We start from the raw sequence: 16,723 nt of genomic DNA on the forward strand, positions 1-16,723 counted from the left end.
GAGCCGTGTTCGGAGGCAGGTCTCCTGCAGAGTGACGCTGAAGACGCCACAGGCCAGAGGTCGTGTGCCCTGAACCGTGGTTCCCCGGAGCCACAGGGCCTCCTGTGTGTGAGGGACAGACCCCCAAGCCAGGGGAATCAGAGTAGATGACCCCGGTGACCTCTCATGGTTTGATGCAGTACTAAGGTCTCCATAAGGACGGTTCCTTTTTTATTTTTAATTAAAAAAAATTTTTAGGGCTCCTTAAAACACAGATTGCTGAACCCATCCCCAGAAGTTCTGGTTCCACACGTCTAGGGGAGGGCCTGTGGATCTGCGATTTGTTTATTTGGGTAAAAAGCACGTATCGTAAAATTTGCCATCTTGACCATTCTTTTTTTTCATTAATTTTTTTTTAATGTTTATTTGTTTTTGAGAGAGAGAGAGCAGGGAGGGGCAGAGAGAGAGGGAGACACAAATCCGAAGCAGGCTCCAGGCTCTGAGCTGTCAGCAGAGAGCCCGATGCGGGGCTCAAACTCACGAACTGTGAGATTACGACCCGAGCTGAAGTCGGACGCCGAACCCACTGAGCCACCCAGATGCCCAGCCATCTTAACCATTCTTAAGTTTACAGTTTGGTGATGCTGTGAAAGAAATCTCTGGAACTGTTTCATCCTGCGGATAGGTCCTTGTAAACAGGTGTCCTTCTCCGGTCTACTCCCACTTGAGAGCATTCTTTATGAGTGACTGTTTCAAGACCTAGCTTTGTGTGGCCACTCTCCCCAAGCCTGTGCCTTCCCGCTGGTTCATTTATTCTCTCCTCCACTCATGCATTCATTTTTCATTTCCTTCTTCACCCACTCACTCTCTCTGCAATTCCTACCCTGAAGTGACAGGTCCCCAGCATCAAAGTCTCTAGGGAAAGTCCTTCCTCCAGCTGGATCATAGGGGATCCTTATCCCTGTTTTGTTCTCGGATTCAGACTCCTAACTCTTCTCTCTTTAGCTGGTGAGAATCCAAAGCCACTCCGGACCCATAGTCAGGTAAGACACAGGCAGAAGGTGTGCCGGGGTGGCTGACGGAGAGAACAGAGGACGTTGGGGGCTTCAACAGTCCCACTGGCCAGTGGAGGTCTGAGTGCATCGTTGATGGATGGAGTTGGGTGCTTGCCCAAGAGCAGGGAGAATGATCTCTGGGACATCTGGTGGTTGGGTCTCTGGCTAATTAGCTCTGGTTAATCTGTCCCCACCCCCATCCCCCATAGAAAGTGGAATGATGGAGGGTCCTTCCATGCTGACTTGGGGGGGGGGCATTCAAATACTGCCCAGAGGGGACCAGAGTGGGGGATGGGGGAGGCACGGTGGGGAGACTGGGGCACCCAGAACATTGAGAGAAGGGGTAGATGTCCGCAGGCAGGCAGGAACAGAGGTCCCTCTGAGCTGGACGACGGAGGGGCTCCGTGGACACCCGCCAAATCTCCACACCTTCTGCCCGCCCAGAATACTCTGCAAGGTGAGCTCTATTATGCGAATCTGGAGCTGCAGACAAGGACACTTCAGGGAGAGCCCACGCAGCCGAGACAGGAAGAGGTAGAATACAGCACTGTGGTGAGTGTGAGGGCCTGGCGGCTGGCGGGAGGGGGGGAGGGGAGGGCCTGGGCTCTGTGAGAGGCACCGCCCTGGGGGGTGGCAGCAGGCAGAGAGGGAAGGGAGGGGCTGGCTTGGTGAACCTTGTGCCCCACCAACACAGGGCCACACAGAACCTAGGTCAAGTGTAGACCTTGCCAGAGCTTGGTGCCATTGTGGCTGGGGGCTGGGGCAGAGACGAAGGGGCTGTTGGGTGGCCAGTGATGGTCAACAGTCAGTGAAGCGGAGCATTTATTATGCACCTACTATATACCACACACCGATGTTAAAGCCTGTGATTTCCCACTGTTTTGGTACCATTATCTCCTTGGCATCAACTCTACGTGTCAGGTTTTTAATCAATGACCCCCCTGCAAGCCAACCCTTAGGCACAGTGACTGTAAAGTGCAGCGTGGAAGAGGCTTCTCCAGCAGGGGTCAAGACCCACCCATTAGCGGAAGAGTTCGGGGAGAGGTTGGGGACCCTGTTGTTGGAGAAGATGAAGGGAGAAAAGCATCAGACATGTGGCCCTGGGACTAGCAGCAACCTTGGTTTTCTAACTTGGTGATTAATGATCTCAAAGTCGATCCAGGCACCCCAACCCCCTGCCTTGTCTCCAGGTCTCATGCCTGGGACTTTGTGCTGTGTTTGAACAGGTGGGGTGAAGCAAGGGTGGGGCAGGACAGTGGGGAAGCCTGGACCCACCGCCGTGGAGCCCCTCAGGGTCCCCTCAGGTGTCCCTTGTCTCCATCCTGAGCTGGGGACCAGTGCTTCCCCTGCCTCTCCCTGAGCCTCCAGTCTCTCTCTCTGCAGAAGAAGCCTTCTCTGGAAGAACTTCACTACTCTTTGGTGGCATTTGACCCCGAGAGTCAGGATTCTAAGGCCAACAGGATTCCCTCCCGGAGGACCCTGGAACAGGAGCCAGAGTACAGCGTGATTAAGAAGACCTAAGCCTGTGTCTCTGGCCCCACCATCTGGAGGTCTCTGTGGGCCACAGGCCCCCTGAACCCTCACCCATGTCCCCCTCAGCCTGCTCCTCTCAGCGGTCACCAGCAAGGCAACTGGGCCCCCCTCAGACTGTTGCTTTTGTGCCATCAGCCTGGCCGGCTTGACTGGGGAGGAGCAGGACCTGTAGAGAACCCTCCACCCCCCTACCCAGCTCCTGGCACATCCTTCCTCTTTGTTTCATTCCAGCTGTGTGTGGAGCGCAGAGGCTCAGTCCTGTGTGGCTCCAGGAAAAGATGTGACCCATGTAGGATGGTACCTCTGAATACCTGTGGTATTGTGGAAGTGTGTGGGATTGCCACGGCATGGGGAGCACTGGCAGAGAGACTGGGAGAAGGCAAAGGCCCTGATGATCGAGTCTCCCTGGTTTCAGAGACAAGGACCCTGAGGCCCAGAGAGAGCAGAAGCTTGCCCATGGCTCCAGAGCCAGTGGCACATTTCTCTGGACTCTTGGATGACTTTATTTTTAATATTAAGACATATCAATAAAGTGCAAAATCTCTTGAGAGAGAAGAAAAAAGTTATTTAAGCAATGCGTGCTATGTGTCTGCAATCCTCTATTAAAGAAAGCTCCTTCCTTTTGAAGGCTGAATAGTATTCCATTGTGAGTGTATATTGCACTCTGCTTATCTTTTTATCCGCTGATGGACACTTGGTTTGTTTCTGTGTTTTAGCTATTGTGAGTATGTTGCTAGGAACATAGTGTATAAATATCTCTTTGAAACTCGTTTTTTGTTTTGGTTCTTTTTCTTTTTCTTTTTCTTTTCTTTTCTTTTTTTTGGTTAGTTTGTTTTCATTGTGAATGTTTTATTTATTTTTGAGAGAGAGGGAGAGAGACAGTGCAAGTGGGGGAGGGGCAGAGAGGGAGGGAGACACAGAATCCGAAGCAGGCTCCAGGCTCCGAGCTGTCCACACAGAGCCCGATGTGGGGCTCGAACCCACAAACCGCGAGATCATGACCTGAGCTGAAGTCAGACACTTAACTGACTGAGCCACCCAGGTGCCCCTGTTTTTTGATAGCAGCGTCCTAATGGTGGTGAGGTGGTATCTCACTGTAATTTTGATTTATGTTTCCCCAGCGATTTGTGATGCTGAGCAACTTGCCACATGCTTGGTGGCCATTTGTATATCTTCTTTGGTGAAATGTCTATTCAACTCCTTTACCCATTTTTGAATTGTTTTTTTTGGTAGAATGTTAGTTGTCTATATATTCTGGATATTAATCCCTTATCAGATATATAATTTGCAAATATTTTCTCTCATTCTGTATGTTGCCTTTTTACTCTGTTGGTAGTGTCTTTGATGCACAAAACTTTAAAATTTTCATCATGTCCTGTCATGAATTGAATGCTGAATTGAATGTTGTGAAGCTTTTGACCTGTGTTTCTTTCTAAGAATTTTTTTTACAGATTTCATTCCTATATTTAGACCTGTGATCCATTTTGAGTTTGTTTTTGTATATGTTGCTAGTTAAAGGACCAACTTAATTCTTTTCCACGTGGATATCCTGTTTTTTCTAGCACTGTTGGTTGAAAAGACTGTCCTTTTCCCATTGAATGGCCTTCACTCTCTTGTTGAAAAGCATTTGACCACACATGTGAGGGTTTATTTCTGACTCTTTTTTACTCCATTGGTATCTATGCCTGACTTCATGTCAGCATCACTGGCTTTTAATTACTGTGGCTTTGTAGCAAGTTTTGGAGCCAGAAACGCGGGTCCTCCAGATCCTCTTTTTCAAGATTGTTTTGTCTATTCCCTCGAGATCCCACAAGATTCAGTATAAATTGCAGGATGGGTTTTTCTATTTCTGCAAAAAAATGTCATTGGAATTTTGATAGGGATGTATCTTAATGATATCAAGCCTTCCAATCCATGAACATGGGATGTCTTTTCATTTGTGTCTTCTTTAATTTCTTTCAGCAATGTTTTGTAGTTGTCATTGTACAAGCCTTACACCTCTTGGTCAAATTAATTCCTATGTATTTTACTCTTTTTTGTTTGTTTTTTTTTCTTCCAAATTTTTATTTAAATTCTAGTTAGTTAACATATGGTGTTGGGGCACCTGGGTGGCGCAGTCGGTTAAGCGTCCGACTTCAGCCAGGTCATGATCTCGCGGTCCGTGAGTTCGAGCCCTGCGTCAGGCTCTGGGCTGATGGCTCAGAGCCTGGAGCCTGTTTCCGATTCTGTGTCTCCCTCTCTCTCTGCCCCTCCCCCGTTCATGCTCTGTCTCTCTCTGTCCCAAAAATAAATAAACGTTGAAAAAAAAAAAACAAACATATGGTGTAATATTGGTTTCAGGAAGTATTTTACTCCTTTCGATTTTCTTGTCAGTGGAATTGTTTTCATAATTTTCTTTTCAGATTATTCATTGTTAACGTATAGAAATGTGACTTATTTTTTGTGTGTTGGCTTTGTATCTTCCTACATTGCTGAATTCATTTATTAGTTCTAACTTTTTGTTTTTGGTAGAGTCTTTAGGGTTTTCTACATGTAAGATCATATCATCTGCAAACAGAGATAATTTTAATTCTTCCTTTCCTTTTCTTTTTTCTTTTTTTCTTTTTTTACTTCTTCATTTCCAATTTTGATGCCTTTTATTTATTATTCTTGGCTAATTGCTAAGCTAGAACTTCCAGTATTATGTTGAATAGAAGAAGCACAAGTAGGCAGCCTTGCCTTGTTTGCAATCTTAGAGGAAAAGCTTTCAGTCTTTCACAGTTGAATATGATGTTCACTGTGGATTTTTCATACATGGATTTTATCATGTTGAGATAGTTTGCTTCTATTCTTAGTTGAGTATTTTGATAATGAGAAGGTGTTGGATTTAGCCAAATGCTTTTCTTGCATCCATTGAAATGATTTTTTTTTTTCTTTCTTCATTCTGGTAATATGGTGTGTTGCATTGATCAATTTTTATGTTGAACCATCTTTACATTCCAAAAATAAGTCCCACTTGGTCATGGTGCATAACCCTTTTAGTATTTTGTTGAATTCAGTTGATAGTATTTTGTTGAGGATTTTGGCATCAATGTTCACAGGAATATTGGGCTTTAGTTTTGTTTTCTTGCAGTGTCTTTTCCGGCTTTGCTATCAGGATGATTCTGGCCTTATACAATGAGTCTGGAAATGTTGCTTCTTTTTCTGGTTTTTAGAAGAGTATAGGAGGGATTGGTATTTGTTTTTCTTTAAATGTTTAATAGAGGGGCGCCTGGGTGGCGCAGTCGGTTAAGCATCCGACTTCAGCCAGGTCACGATCTCGCGGTCCGTGAGTTCGAGCCCCGCGTCGGGCTCTGGGCTGATGGCTCAGAGCCTGGAGCCTGTTTCCGATTCTGTGTCTCCCTCTCTCTCTGCCCCTCCCCCGTTCATGCTCTGTCTCTCTCTGTCTCAAAAATAAATAAACGTTAAAAAAAAAAAAAAATGTTTAATAGAATTAATCTGAGAAGCCGTCTGGTTCTGGGCTTGTCTCTTCAGAATATATTTTTTTAAGTATTTCATTTTCTCTCTGTCTCTGTCTTTCTCTCTCTAAGTTTATTTATTTATTTTGAGAGGGGGACAGAGATAGGAGAGCAAGAATCCCAAGCAGGCTCCACACTGTCAGCACAGAGCCTGATGTGGGGCTCAAACTCACAAACCTTGAGATCATGACCTGGGCTGAAGTCAAGAGTCAGATGCTTAACCGACTGAGCCACCCAGGTGCCCCTTGTCAGGATATTTTTGATTACTGATTCAGTCTCCTTATTTGTTATTGCTCTGTTCAGTCTTTCTCTTTGTTCATTTTTTTCTTTAAATGTATCTTTATTTTGAGAAAGAGAGAGAGAGAGAGAGACAGTGCAAGCAAGGGAGGGCCAGAGAGAGAGGGAGAGAGAGAATCTTAAGGAAGCTCCACACTGTCAGTGTAGAGCCTGACACAGGGCTCGATCCCATGAACTGTGAGATCATGACTTGAGTTGAAGTCAAGAGTCAGATGCTTAACCCACTGAGCCATCCAGGTGCTCCTCCATAGTTTTTATTCTTTTTTTAAATTTTTTTTTTTCAACGTTTATTTATTTTTGGGACAGAGAGAGACAGAGCATGAACGGGGGAGGGGCAGAGAGAGAGGGAGACACAGAATCGGAAACAGGCTCCAGGCTCTGAGCCATCAGCCCAGAGCCCGACGCGGGGCTCGAACTCACGGACCGCGAGATCGTGACCTGGCTGAAGTCGGACGCTTAACCGACTGCGCCACCCAGGCGCCCCAATAGTTTTTATTCTTGATTCAGTCTTGCTAGGGTCTAGGAATTTGCCCATTTCACCTAGGTTATCCATTTTGTTGGTGTACGGTTGAACAACTGTAGCAATCTCATGAATCTTTTTGTTCCTGTGAAGTCAGTAGCAATGCTTCCACTTTCACTTCTGATTTTGGTAATTTCAGTTTTCTGGGGTTTTTTGTTGTTGTTGTTGTTTCGTTTGTTTGTTTTTAAGTCCATCTAGGTAAAGTTTTGTCAATTTTGTTGACCTTTTGAATAAACAAGTTTGGCTTCATTGATTTTTCTCTATTTTTTTTGTATTATCTATTTTGTTTATCTACACTCTAATCTTCATTATTTCCAACCTTCTGGTAGATTTTGGTTTATTTTGTTCTATTTTTTTCTTTAGTTGTCTAAGTTGTAAAGTTAGGGTTTTTTTTTTTGAGATCTTTCTCATTTAAAAAAATTTTTTTGTAAGTTTACGTATTTATTTTGAGAGAGAGAGGGAGGGAGGGAGAGAGGGAGAGAGGGAGAGAGGGAGAGGCAGAGAAAGAGGGAGACAGAGAATCCCAAGAAGGCTTAACGTTTTCAGGGCAAAGCCCGATGCAGGGCTTGGACCCACAACTGTGAGATCACTACCTGAGCTGAAATCAAGAGTTGGAAGCCTAACCGACTGAGCCACCCAGGCGCTCCAGAGATCTTTCTCATTTTTTTAACATAAGCCCTTCCAGCTATAAATCCCCCCCCCCCCCTTAGCACTGCTTTTGCTACATTCCACATTTGGTGTGTTGTGTTTTAATTGTCATTCATCTTTGAGTATTTTGTAATTCCTCCTTTGATCCATTGGTTGTGTGAGACTGTTTTGTTGAGTTTCCCACAAATTTGTGAATTTTCTAGTTTTACTTCTGTTATTAATTTCTAGCTTTATCCTGTTGTGGTTAGAGAAAATACTTCGTATGATATCTATTTTTTTTAATCTACCAAGATTTAGGGGCACCTGGATGGCTCAGTCGGTTGAGCATCTGACTTCAGCTCAGGTCATGATCTCGGGGTTTGTGAGTTCGAGCCCTGCATCAGGCTCTGTGCTGACGGCTCGGAGCCTGGAGCCTGCTTGGGATTCTCTCACTCCCTTTCTCTCTGCCCCTCCCCTGCTCATGCTCTCTCTCTCAAAACAAATAAATTAATATTAAAAAAAAAAAAGAAAGTCTGAATCTTGCATCCAGGGCTCCTGGATTCTTAGTGTTTTAAAACCCTCTATTTTGAAATAATTTCAAAAAACATGTGAAAGCAGTACCCAAAAGTCCTAATATCCTTTACCCAGATTCACTTATTTTTTGAAAACATTTTGCCACATTTGGTTTCTCAATATGTTAATATCTGTACATATTTTTTTTTAGAATCTTCAGTGAGTAGGCTGCTTACATGGCTTCCATTGGAGTAAGCCTGGGACACCCAGGTTCTGTCCTGCTGTGTGTCCAGGGGTGCTGGATGGCACCCTCTCCCCCTGGTGCCCAGCCCTTGTTCTGCAGTTCAGATTCCCCTCCACAGACTGCCAGCCTGATAAACATTTGCAGAATGAAAAACATTAGGTTAAGTATCAGTGTATTCATAGCTGGTCCAAGGAGGTGGAAGGTATTTCTACATTAGCCCGAGTCCTTTCGAAAGATGACCCAGGGCTTACTTACCCGGGCTTAGAAAATGATTTCAAGACTATGTTTGTTTGTTTTTAAACCTTACAGCCCAACAAGTCGGCTGTTTCGGTGAACCCCCCCTTAGTGCAGCTGGCCTTGGAGCTAGACAGAGGGATTGGACAACTGTATGTCTCCACCTTGTGGCTGCGTCTGGAATCACACATCTTGGATTCCAAGCGGGGCGTGTTTGCTCCAGCTGATAGACCGATGTGGAGGGAATTCTGGGTTTTCCAGGTCAGTGCGGCTGAGCAGGGGAAGGGCCTGAAACAGGGTAAGGACAGGAAGACTCCTGCTTGCTTTGCATTTCCCCTAACCATCCACCCCATGGATGTCATTGTGCTGAAAATTCCATTCCTCCCCAAACTTGAACTCCCTTATTTAGCACCCAATTGCCTCTTCTCAATTCCTGAATTCTTCCCACCCTGACCTCCGCATGTCAGAGGGAAGGGCAGTCGCCCCTCCTGTAGCCGGTGTGGCAGATTTGGGGTCAGACAGAACAGGTGTTAAATCTCACATCCGCCCTTACCAGCTCTACATTCTGGGGTTGGCATTCAAGGCCACCCCAGTCTGTTGGCTCAACCATAACCAAGCATGGCCTAGTTCCCCTCTGGTGCTTTTCTCCCTCGCCAGGCTGGTCAGAAGCAAGCTCTTTATAAAGGCTCTTGCCACGCCCCCACCGCACCCCCACCCCAATCCTCTGTGCTGTTTTTTGCCTCTGAGACTCTTTCCAGACACCCCCTCCTGGATTCTCACTGCTGAGACTTCTTTGTTGCCATTCCTTTGATTTATGGCTTGCTAGTCCTCAGCAACTTTCAACTTGACCCTTTGGACTCCCCTTTGCCTTACATGCAAATCTGAGCCACCTGGGGCAAATGAACCACAACACATCCTAACACCCAGGCCAAGGGCAAATCCTGGGCTCCATGTGTCTGGGAAGGAAAGCGGAAAAGGGCTGACAGTGTCTACTTTCAGGATTGTTGACAGAGTCCGTGATGCACCAAGCAGAGGCCTTGAACCAAAACCTGCTCTCCAGATGTGTGAATTCCTCCCTTCTTCTCCCCCTTTCTCTTTTTCCTTCCTTCCTTCCTTCCTTCCTTCCTTCCTTCTTCTTTATAGTAATTGTTAAGTAAGTCTATAAGACCCATGTGACACCTGCATGAGTGGGGGAGGGGCAGAGAGAGAGAGTGAGACAGAGAATGCCAAGCAGGCTGTCAGCACAAAGCCCCATCTGGGGCCTGAAACCCAGGAGCCGTGAGATCATGACCTGAGCTTTAGTGACGCTTAACTGACTGAGCCACCCAGGCGCCCCGACCTTGTGACCTTTCTTTTAATAAATTATAAGAGGGAGCCTAACTCGTCCCTCTCCACCAATAGAGCCCAGCAGAGCACACTGGTTGTTTGCAGAGTGATGGTGTGACGGGGTCAACCTCAGCTGCCTTATGCAAGTTGCAACAGCCAGTGTCTTATGGTAACATATTAGAACAAATCATAAGGATGGTGGCCAGGTTCCAGCCAGACACATAGCTGTTTAATGAGTATGCTTTAGCATATCCCATTGCTACTGAGAATGGTACTCAAAAAAATTATTTAAACAAACTTTTGCCAATTTGAGAGAAATGAGATTGTATTGCTTTTCTTTTTTTTTTTTTAATGTTTATTTATTTTTGAGAGAAAGAGAGAGAGGGGAAGGGGCAGAGAGAGAAGGAGACACAGAATCTGAAGCAGGCTCCAGGCTCTGAACTGTCTGCAAAGAGCCCCCTGTGGGGCTTGAGCTCATGAACTGTGAGATCACGACCTAAGCTGAAGTCAGACGCTTGACCGACTGAGCCACCCAGGTGCCTCTTGAGATCTCATTGCTTTTAATTAAAATATCATTAATTCAGAAAAGACCGTATAATTTTATACTCAGATAATGTCTCTGAACATAAAAATACAGAAGGAAAGGAAAAAGAAAGGTGAAGTAAAAGAAAAAAGTCCATAGAATGCTCAGAAAATTCTAACACTGCAAGAAAGTATATAATGAAAAGTTCTCTTTGTCCTTCCCAGGCTCCAGTATACTAATCTTCCATGAAAGTAACTCTTGTTTTCTATTTATTACATAGCCTTCAGTAAATTTATTATTATGTTAAAAGTATTTCTTTCTGAAAAGATCACTATTTTCACTGCATATATGTGGGTGACCTTTCCACACTAGCATGTATAAATCTACCTCATTCTGTTTTTTTTTTAACTTTTAAAAATTTTTTTAAATTTATTTTTGAAGGAGAGAGAGAGAGAGAGACAGAGCATGAGCCGGGGAGGAGCAGAGAGAGAGGGAGACACGAAATTCGAGGCAGGCTCTAGGCTCTGAGCTGTCAGCACAGAGCCCGACTCAGGGCTCGAACTCACAAACTGTGAGATCATGACCTAAGCCGAAGTCAGACGCTCAACCAACTGAGCCATGCAAGTGCCCCTCATTCTTTCTTGTTTTTACTTTTTATTTATTTGTTTTTTGAGAGAGAGCAAGCATGGGAGAGGCAGAGAGAAAGAAAGAAAAGAAAGAAAGAAAGAAAGAAAGAAAGAAAGAAAGAAAGAAAGAAAGAAAGAAAAAGAATCCCAAGCAGGCTCTCCACTGTCAGCACAGAGCCTGACTCGGGCCTTGATCTCATGAACCGTGAGATCATGACCTGAGCTGAAATCAGGAGTTGGATGCTTAACCAAATGAGCCACCTGGGTGCCCCTACCTCATTCTTTTATATACGGTTGCATTGCTTTCATTCATTTAATAAATATTTATTGAATACCTATTATGTGCAGGGGTGGAGGGCATCCTGTATTTCGCACCAGAGAGAAAGCAGTGAAGAAGATACATGGTGTCCCTTCCTTCTCTACCTTCTTCCCTAGTAGGGGGTGGACAGGTAATAAAAATCACAGCCCGGTCAATCATTGGAGAGGCCTGGCCAGGTGTCTGGAAACAGGTATCCTGTCCTGGCTTAGACTCATGAGAAGTCTGGCTGGAAGGGATGGAGGGGGTCAGACGTCACCCATTCCACAGATGTGAAAACTGAGGTCTGGGGAAGTGAAGGGGCGCACCCTAGTCTACACTGTACGGAGCCTGGATTCAGGACCAGGCTCCAAATAGGCCTGAGTCACCTTCTTCAAGCTGACTTCCTTCACCAGCCAAGTGGGTTTGAGACTAGCCTTACCCACCAGCTACAGCTGCGGGAGGGACAGTGGGATGGGCATTGATTGAGGCGTGCCAGCTGTCAACGCGGTGCGTGTGCTCACATTACCCAATGTTAGTGGCGACCTGTGATGTCACTTCCCCTCCCTCCCCTGACCACCTGTCCATGGATTCTTTCTGAATCCTTCTTGTAGGCACTTCTCCTTCCTTGTGAATTTCAGGCACAGCACAGCCATTTAACATGCAGGGGGGACACAGCGGTGGGAGGAAAAGAGAATGTGTGTGAGTAGCATGAGGGTTTGGAGTCCTTAACAGTCTTTTCCAGAAACATCACTCTGGTGAATTTGCCTGAGTCTGGTCCTCAGGCTTGCAAATCTAGAACCCAGACTCCATCCAGGCAAGTGGAAAGGCTCAGCTTTATGATTCTCAACCCAAGGGACTTATCTGGGGAACATTCCTTCCCAGGGATCTGAATGCCTTCATGCCCTTCCCCATTTTTCTGATGTCAGCTCACTGGCAGGTCACCTGAGTGGGCAGAAGGTAGCTTGGGAACGTGGGTGAGAGCAGGTGTCCCTGCACTGGGGGCTCCCCTTCCACAACCAGGCTGGCTTCCAATGGCCCCCTTGGTCTGTCTCTCCCTTCCTCTGGGTCCTATCACCAGATAACCTACTACTGGCTTCCCATTTTGTCTAGATTAGAGTCTCTCAAACTTGGCACTATTCAATGTTGTTGAGTGATTGCTTTTGAAGATCCAGTCACATTCTATAAATTCACCCTTTGAAAGTATACAAATCAGTGGTTCTCAGCATACATACAAAGTTGTACAACCACTACCACTATCTAATTTCAGAACATTTTTTTATTCCCAAACAAACAAACAAACTTTGTACCATTAACCCCACTTTTCCTTCCCTCATCCCTGGTAGCCACTAATTTACCTTCTGTCTTTATAGACTGACCTGTTCTGGACACTGCGTACAAATGGAGTATGTCCCCTAGGGGGCAAAATCGTCCCTGGTTGACAGCCTCTGGTTTAGAGGGTTGGTTTGGCTTATCAAGGTTAAGTCAAATCATGACACTCGTCCGTCGGTCCTGGAAAACAGTCTATGTGTCCTTCTAAACTTCCTCTCTTAGTCTCCTCAGCACTGAGATTTAATTTAAATTACCTTGCCCTTCTCACCAGGAAACAGACTTTTTTTTTTTAATGTTTATTTTTGAGAGCAAGCATGAGTGGGAGAGGAGCAGAGAGGGGAACAGAGTGTCTGAAGTGGGGTCTGTACTAACAGCAGACAGCCTGGTGTGGGGCTCGAACTTACGAACGGGGAGATCATGACCTGAGCCAAAGTCAGACACTTAACTGAGTCACCCAGGTGCCCCCCAAAACCAGACTCTTAATTATAGAGAAGGAACTGGTGGGTACCAGAGGGGAGGTGGGTGGTGAGTGGGTGGAACAGGCAATGGGGATTAAGGAGCTCACTTGCAATGAGCACCGGGTGATGTACAAAAGTGGTGAATCACGTGAAACTAATACTACGCTGCATGTTAACTAACTGGAATTTATTTATTTATTAAAAAAAAAAATTTTTTTTTTTTTACATTTATTTATTTTTGAGAAACAGAGTGAGACAAAGCATGAGCAGGGGGGAGGGGCAGAGAGAGAAGGAGACACAGACTCCAAAGCAGGCTCCAGGCTCTGAGCTGTCAGCACAGAGCCCGACGCGGGGCTCGAACCCACGAACCGTGAGATCATGACCTGAGCTGAAGTCGGACACTCAACCGACTGAGCCACCCAGGCACCCCAACTAACTGGAATTTAAATAAAAGCTTAATAAATTACCTCGTCCTTCTCAGAGTCAGACCGCCCTCGTACAAACAGGCACCCCATTTTCTGTCATTTCCCCATTCCCTTATCCTTATTTAGCATCTATTTACTAACTGTTTTAGGTACCAGGGGCTGCCCGCACCCAGGGAATGTGGAAGTAACCGAAACAAAGTTCCTGATTCATAGCTTTCCTCTTCCTCCTTCCACTCATTGCTACCAATAACAAACATTTGTTGGTGCCTGATGTGCAGAACGAGGGATCAGGAGTTCTAGAAATTTAAGATGAAAAGTCTGTCAGAAGCCATCACATCTATGCCCTCACTGTACATGGGACATTGGGAGGAAAGGAGGAGGGAGATCAAGGAGACAGTCACATCAGCACAAGGACCAGGATCCACATGTCCTGACCTCACTATAGCGCTCTTTAGCTCCCATTACCCAGGACTGGGGGTGTCTGTCTTGATATGATCACCACCCCCCAGGCTTTCTCAGGGTGCTTGATGAACTCAGCCTTATTAACTGATGTGCCTCTCCAAGGCAGAGTTATTTGTTCCTTTTTAAAAATTTATTATTTTAAAAATTAGTATTTAAATTATTATTCTTTTTGAGTCTAATGGCATTCAAGAGATTTACCCAGAGAGGAAACACTAGAAAATCTGTACAGTACCCATCCTGATTTTATTCTCAGATCATCATCTTTTTAGCGGGATGAACTCTGACCCAAACCTGTCCCTCTAGCCTCATGTCCCCTCCTCCTGCCATCAAGAAGCACCCCCTTCCCCGGATAATTCCCCAAGAAGTGCTGGGGAAGGCTCAGAATCCTTCCTCTCCAGCTCCTGCTTCTCCTGATGTATAAAAGGCAGCAAATCCCAACCTCATGTGGATCTTACCCCCAGCAATGTCCAGTAGAACTCTAATGGGAGCTACACGTGTAATTTTAAATTTCCTAGGAGCCATGTTAAAAAAACTTTTTAAAAAGGTGAAATTAATTTCAGTAGTACATTTGATTTAACCTAGTACACTCAAAATGTTATCATTTGATGATATGGAGATACTAAAAATTGGTTTTTCATAATAAATCTTCAACACCAGGTGTATATTTGATGCTTACGGTGCATCTCAGTGCCCACCGGCCACACCATCACATGCTCAGTAGCCACATGCAGCTTGGGGCTACCATATTGGTCTGGTTGCTAATTACCCAGCTCCCAGCCCAGATCCCTTTCCATCTACCTTCTCCTTCCACCCCTCCAGCTGCGTCTTAATTTCATGTATTAAAAAAGGTAGCAGTGCCAGAAATGTACAGAGCTGGGTTGAGTTTTGGAAACGTGGCCATGAGCTTTGTCTTGATGACTTAATAAGGAGAATGCACGGACGTTCTACGTGTGGCAAGCTTCTTTATTGCACTACCACTTCTGCCTGTGGCCAGCCACCCTTCCTCTCCAAGGCTGTCATTTTCTCTCTTTGTGCCCTAAATAAAAGTCTCAAAGACGACCATACTGCCCCTGTTTCCTGTTTGAAGATTAGGTTCTGGTTAGCGAGGGATTTTTTTCCCCTTTCCATATTTGCTTTATCAGGATCGGTTTCACTGGTATTTATCTTATCTTTGGAACATGATATCAAATGGTGGGTGGTAGAGACCCATATGATTCTGCGGTAGCCTCTGTGTTACCAACATGGGGAGGGACTGTCAGTTCTTTATTATCCTGGTAATATAATCTACGTTTGTTTGTTTTTTCCCAAGGTTGGTTGGAGCGGGGAGCAAATCACAGCACACCAAGGGCTCACAGCAGGTGCACATCACCAAATGAGACATCGGAAGACACATCCAAAAGTCCTCCACTTCCTGTATAAACTTGAGGGCCAGATGTCAGATGACATCTTGTGCCGTCTCTGGCTGCTCTGTCTGAAGGGATGATCACCAGTAGCTGAGCAGGGATGTCACTGAGGCTCAATTAGGTGTCTCTGGCAAAGGATCAGACTAAACTCTACCACCATATACTGGGGACCTCCTAACTGGGGACTCTGGTCTGTGCCTCGTAGAATTTCGGATTCTTCCTGCTCCCAGGCCCACACCAGCGATGCCCCATCTTTCTTCTGCTGATGTCAGGTGAGGATGCCCTGAGGACATACCCTTCCTGGGAACAGGGAGGAGAGCTGAGCTAGCTTAAAGGGCCTTAGCACTGAAAGGGCAGTTGTTCCCTCAGAAATCTGGAAAAATTTCAGAGAGAAATTAGCAGCTGAATAAAGTATTAATAGTTGTTGTTACCAGGGCCACATCACCTGGGTTTATCCTTAAAAGTGGGAAAGAGAGGGGGTGCCTGGGTGACTCAGGCGGTTAAGCGTCCGACTTTGGCTCAGGTCATGATCTTGTGGCCCCTGAGTTCAAGTTCCACATCGGGCTCTGTGCTGACAGCTCAGAACCTGGAGCTTGCTTTGGATTCTGTGTTCCCCCTCTCTCTGCCTCTCCCCCACTCATGCTCTGTCTCGCTCTGTCTCTCAAAAATAAATAAATGTTTAAAAAAAAAAGCAGGAAAGAGAGGATGGCTAAGGCAAGACTTGAGCTGTGAGAAGCCTGTGCCCTCGAGGAGCCTTCTGTTTGCAAAAAAGGGGAGTTGCTATTTCCCAGGGGGAAACTGATTTGGGAAACCCAGGAGAGGAGGAAAGAGTCATTCCCAAAGCTCAGCTCACAGAGAGCCTGAGGCCTTGAGAGGTGGGTGTGAGAGCAGGGAGTTTGTCTTGTTTACATAAACCAAGGCACAGGGATCCAAGAAGATACCAGACGGGCCAGAGAATAGAGTGGGTTCTAGGAAGGTTTCTGTGGCAGACATCTGGACGGCCTCCTACACAACGTCTGTTCCCCCAAGATGGAGCCACCATCTTGTCTGGCTGTCCCCCCCCCCCCTTCCCCATGTGAATGAGTGATCGGTTCAAGGTGTCACCTTTGTCTCAACCAGCCAATGAGATGTCATGGGAGAGCTGGTGGTCAGGGCTCCTGCAAGTTTTCTCAGAGCGGTCACCCGATTTTCTTTCCCAGAAGCCCTGAGTCCGGGGGTGATCACTGTTTACTTCACACTCTCTGGGGAGAACCAGCCACATGATGAAGGCAATGCTGAGACCATGATGCAAAGAGTAGGAAGCAACTTGCATCAGCCAACTCCAAGGGCATCCCCAAAGGCCACACAAAGCAACTAAAACTCCAAAATGAATAG

At 45.9% G+C, this 16,723-nt stretch overlaps 1 protein-coding gene across 7 annotated transcripts in view; it reads left to right on the forward strand.

Moving 5' to 3' along the window:
* Window positions 1-15,779, forward strand: part of CD300A (CD300a molecule) — a 35,912-nt gene extending 20,133 nt beyond the window's left edge. For 3 of the 7 annotated variants that reach the window (XM_045490845.1, XM_045490844.1, XM_045490849.1), the window contains 3 exons: window positions 985-1,022; window positions 1,479-1,586; window positions 2,799-3,337. In XM_045490845.1, coding sequence (XP_045346801.1) covers window positions 985-1,022; window positions 1,479-1,586; window positions 2,799-3,098 — 446 coding nt within the window. In that variant the 3' untranslated portion in view covers window positions 3,099-3,337. Of the gene's footprint in view, window positions 1-984; window positions 1,023-1,478; window positions 1,587-1,955; window positions 2,169-2,417; window positions 3,338-15,255 lie in introns of those variants that run through there. The other 4 variants (XR_006715357.1, XM_045490848.1, XM_045490846.1 and 1 more) reach the window with 4 other exon arrangements.
* Window positions 15,780-16,723: the final 944 nt, after the last annotated feature.

This window comes from Leopardus geoffroyi, chromosome E1, assembly GCF_018350155.1.
Source record: "Leopardus geoffroyi isolate Oge1 chromosome E1, O.geoffroyi_Oge1_pat1.0, whole genome shotgun sequence".
In the NCBI taxonomy this organism is placed as follows: Eukaryota; Metazoa; Chordata; class Mammalia; order Carnivora; family Felidae; genus Leopardus; species Leopardus geoffroyi.